The 4,193-nt window shown below is 40.5% G+C and overlaps 1 protein-coding gene across 1 annotated transcript; it reads left to right on the forward strand.

Moving 5' to 3' along the window:
- The first annotated feature begins 500 nt into the window (after nucleotides 1-500).
- Nucleotides 501-3,373, forward strand: LOC142149728 (putative N-acetyltransferase 16). Its single transcript, XM_075205033.1, has 3 exons — nucleotides 501-833; nucleotides 961-1,185; nucleotides 1,910-3,373. Exons 1-3 carry the CDS (start codon nucleotides 594-596, stop codon nucleotides 2,636-2,638), a joined length of 1,194 nt encoding a protein of 397 aa, XP_075061134.1. The 5' UTR covers nucleotides 501-593; the 3' UTR covers nucleotides 2,639-3,373.
- The last annotated feature ends 820 nt before the right edge of the window (nucleotides 3,374-4,193 follow it).

A 4,193-nucleotide genomic window follows, 5' to 3' on the forward strand; every position in this document is an offset into this window, starting at 1 on the left:
TTTTATGGCATTATGGACTATTACGATGAGAACTCTTGGCAGGAAGATCAGAACCCATCCCATGGAGAGATTACCCCCTCCTTTGGATTCCTGAGGTTAAACTAGCCTATGATCTGCAACTCCCTGAACCCTCCTGATGCCTGGACCAATAGAAGCAAGCCACACCCTTTTCATTGTTTTACTGTATCTCTGTTTGCATATAAGCAGCAGCTCCTGATCCAGAGTCAGTTACCTTGACCACAGACTTCAGGACTGAATGACTGTTCACTGGATCCAGAGCGCCTGCAATAAGTAATGGCTGTACTTACTATTATTTTGCTTAGATATATATACTGCTACTTTTTAAGAATAAATCTTTGTGCGTTGGAAACACAAATCGAGATTCGACAATCGTTATCGGATAGCGACAAAACGCTCATAACAGTGTAGAAACCAAAATGCTTTCATTGACTAAATGTCATTGGATTGATCATAGCTAGTTGCTGACTGTTTGTAGCTAGTCTGCCCTTTTGGACTCTTTATTGGTAAATTATTTTCAAAGACTTTAATTGGCCAAATGTGTGTCTTAGCTGGCATAGGGTGTGTCACATTTTATGAACTTTACCCATTTATATATACTTATATCAGTTCTCAGCTGCAACACACATCGGACACATATTTTCAGCATGTCGACACAAATACATTTCCTACCAGCCACCGCTGAAGACTACGATGAGGTGATGTCCATCTCAGGTGGAATATACAATGGAGCAGACTATCTGCCTCATAGATACCATGCATGGCTGAAGGACCCTTGTCGGAGGATGTTTTTGGCCAAGTCTGAGGGCAAAGTAGTGAGTATGAGAGAGGACATGAGAGTGAGACTTAACTTAATTTTTAGCAAAAGTGTTTTCATACAACAGGCCTGTGATATTTGTTATATGGAGGGTATACATGTGTCATTGATGTCTCTACACTCAGGTGGGCTTTGAGTCATTCTTACTGGTTGACGGTGGAGTTACTGCGGTGGTGGAAGGTCTTCGGGTAGCCCCCTGGTTAAGAGGACTTGGTGTAGCTGGTTTGATTCAAAAGTTTTGCATGGACACCCTGCGTTCTGACCACCCTGAGGTTAAATCAGTCTGTCTGACACGTGTAGAGGATCCTCCACCTGCCATGCTACAGAAGTACAGAGTGATCAATTCCAAGGTGTGTTTTTTTTCATTATCTCCATTCTGTCTGTAATAACTACCCAGTCTGTTTTTACTTTTATTTGAACTTGTGTCAAAGATATGCACATTGGATTTACTATACATCCTAACACTGAAAGTTACAAGAAAATCTGGCCAAAATATGACCATAGTCCTAATCCACCCAACCTTGCCACCCAATCTACACATACATATCCACAAGTTACTGTGTCATGCAATTCACTGACAATTCTGCCCCCTTTGGTCACCAAGAAAATTGAGGGAATGGTTTCACCATAGTGTAACCACCCTCCATGTGCATCAGATCAGGGGGTAAAAGGTAAAAAGTACCTGGCTTTTCCTATATACAAAGACCGCTGTAACTTGAAAAACAGTGGTACACATGCAATTTGCCTTTCTGATAGCTTATTAAATCGATGGCTGTCATATTATTTACATAGGAGAATGCCTATTATGTCATATCTATAATAGTTACTCAACAGTATGCCCAACTAAAAGCCTACAGAAATATATTAAAGCTCTATGTCACTATGAAAGTCATAACGTTGATCACTATAGATAGATTGTGCACCTCATTAGAGATGCTCCAATTTTTTTTAAAGTGGTTTTCATCCTCTTAATCCCCATCTAATAATCATGTTTGCTATTAAAGTTTGTTCCTATGCATTTCCACTTTGTTGGCTTTTGATGTATTCTCATATATTCAATATGTTTTCCATTAGGTTGTCATATCGGTACTTCTTCCCTCTCACCAGCTTGAAGAAGTGCTCAAATTGCTGGAATGTAGAGTGGACAATTTAGAAAGCTCTAAAACCCACTCTGTCCTTGGACCTACTGAGATGCTTAAACTTTTTGAAGGAGCTAAGATAGGAGAAGAGTTGGTTCCTGGAGGAAGACTGATTCAGAGCTGGCTTCCTCTTACCACCCATAAAGCCAACCTGGAGCTACTTTTGGAACGGCGGATTGTTTCTATCTATTCCAACCCGTGCTATATGAGTGATTTCCTAGCACCCTCCAGTGATGGTACTATTAGTGACACAAACAGATGTCAGCCCAGCAATGACCACAATGCAATCACTGCATCTCCCATTACTCCATTGCCTTATTCCACATCAAGTACTCAGTCTCCTGACATTTCTGCTCTCCCTCTCTCATCAAAAAATTCCTCTTCCCCTGGGTTCCTTAGCCTTGGTACCCCTCCATATCCAGTTCCATTTGCAAAGGGCGCGCACCGGTTCGATATTGACATGTTTGGAAATGACCCAGTATATGCCAAGATCCATGTCCTACAGCACTTAAAGATAGGGATACAAGCTCTGCCTGCAGCGGGTGATATAATTTGCTTCATGTATGCTGAGGAAAGTCTCCGGACTGAACTCAATCAGCTGTGCGAGGGGCTAACTCCATTCCATCTAATGAGAGAACAGATTGTACTAGAAATGGATATCTAGGGGATTTTAATGCCTACCTGTGAAAACCAAGTGTCTAACGTAATTAGTCCAGCCTGGGAATATATTGTGCAGGCTCTGTGGTTACAAGAATGTTGATAATCTGTGTCTGCTCACAAGGTACCAGCCTAAGAAGACATTGTTTCCTTTGTATTTGTTTCTAAGCTCTAAACCTCTGCCCTAAAGCATTCAAGCTTTAAATCAGTTCTATATTACGAGTATCCAACTGTATTATAAGATTTATATTGCTTTTAACATGTGCTTGCATTGTTGTCTTGTCATAAGGTTGGGAAAAGACAATGGGGTGGTTTGTTGAGAACACATATTAGATGATGTTATATAGGGTATATGCAGGGGAGGACTGGCAATTTTTTTTTGGGGGGGGGGCAAGACTCGACTCAGCAGTCTTTTAGGAACACTTTTAAAGGAAAACAAATGCAGGTGGCCCAGTGACCCACCCCAAGGTAGTACACTGTGAGACCGGCAGATGGCCCCCTGCCCCCCAGCCCAGCGTGCCCCTGGGTATATGTGAAATTCATATGTAAGATATGGGTTTTGGTGCTGCCTTAGTTCTCTATGTTAGTATGTGTTCCTATTTTTAATGGTTCTTGTGATGTGCACTGTAATCATGAATGAGGGGATGTTGATACACTGGTGGTTACTACTTATTGCATGTTGCTGTTCAACTACAATTGTACAGTCCTTATACATAAGAATGTCTGTATGCACAAGTGTTACACTACACGGTTGTCTTATAGTTCTTTTGTGCAAAGTTCTTGGTGATGTCTGAAGACATCCCTGTAGTTTCCAGATGTTCAATTACTCCTTCCTTCCATTTAATTGTGCTTTTTTTTTTACTTGCTAATTATTACACCCCTGTAGCACATATCTAAGTATATACAGTATATAAGGAAGTTCTTTTCACTCCTTATGCACATATGTTCCCTGATGCCGGAGGAACACAGTGGCTGAAATGCATTGCTAGGGAACTGTTGCTTGTGGCTACCTGAGATCTGCATTTTCTTTCTATGAGGATGATCTGCAACAATATATTAATGCGATATACAAGAAATGGTGTGAGTGCAATTTTATAACCTTTAAACATTTTGTTTATTAAAACTGGCGCTTGTGTCTTTTCTTTGACAGCACCTTCTGGTTGTCTACGTCTTGTCTGGGTGCCAGATTATACTTTCCCCATGTGATTCTCTCTTAATAGATGGTGATCAGGTCAATCATTAAGCCAATCGAAGATCCTCAGCAGCATATGCAATTCAATTGCCAATCTACAAGACTGTAAGCAATTTGAATAAATAAAATAAAGTGAAAATAGTAAAATAGTAATTCATGGTTTTCATATACATAATATAAAACCTATCCTATACTCACCTACCCCTACTCTATTTTTCACTACAGTGACCCTATCCTATTACACCCTTCCTGATCTTATCCTACCCCTACCTTATCTTTGCATACAGCTGCCATTATCATACCCTTCCTGATATTATCCTATCCTATGCTATTTTCCCTTACTCAAACGAATCCTAGCCTACCCCTACTG

Source organism: Mixophyes fleayi, chromosome 4 (assembly GCF_038048845.1).
Source record: "Mixophyes fleayi isolate aMixFle1 chromosome 4, aMixFle1.hap1, whole genome shotgun sequence".
Classification (NCBI taxonomy): Eukaryota; Metazoa; Chordata; class Amphibia; order Anura; family Limnodynastidae; genus Mixophyes; species Mixophyes fleayi.

Bases quoted from the DNA above. Each gene is read 5' to 3' on its own strand.
- LOC142149728 (XM_075205033.1), top strand. From the start codon at position 594: ATGAACTTTACCCATTTATATATACTTATATCAGTTCTCAGCTGCAAC. The intron at 834-960 runs GTGAGTATGAGA...CTCTACACTCAG, and splicing joins CCAAGTCTGAGGGCAAAGTA to GTGGGCTTTGAGTCATTCTT. The intron at 1,186-1,909 runs GTGTGTTTTTTT...GTTTTCCATTAG, and splicing joins ACAGAGTGATCAATTCCAAG to GTTGTCATATCGGTACTTCT.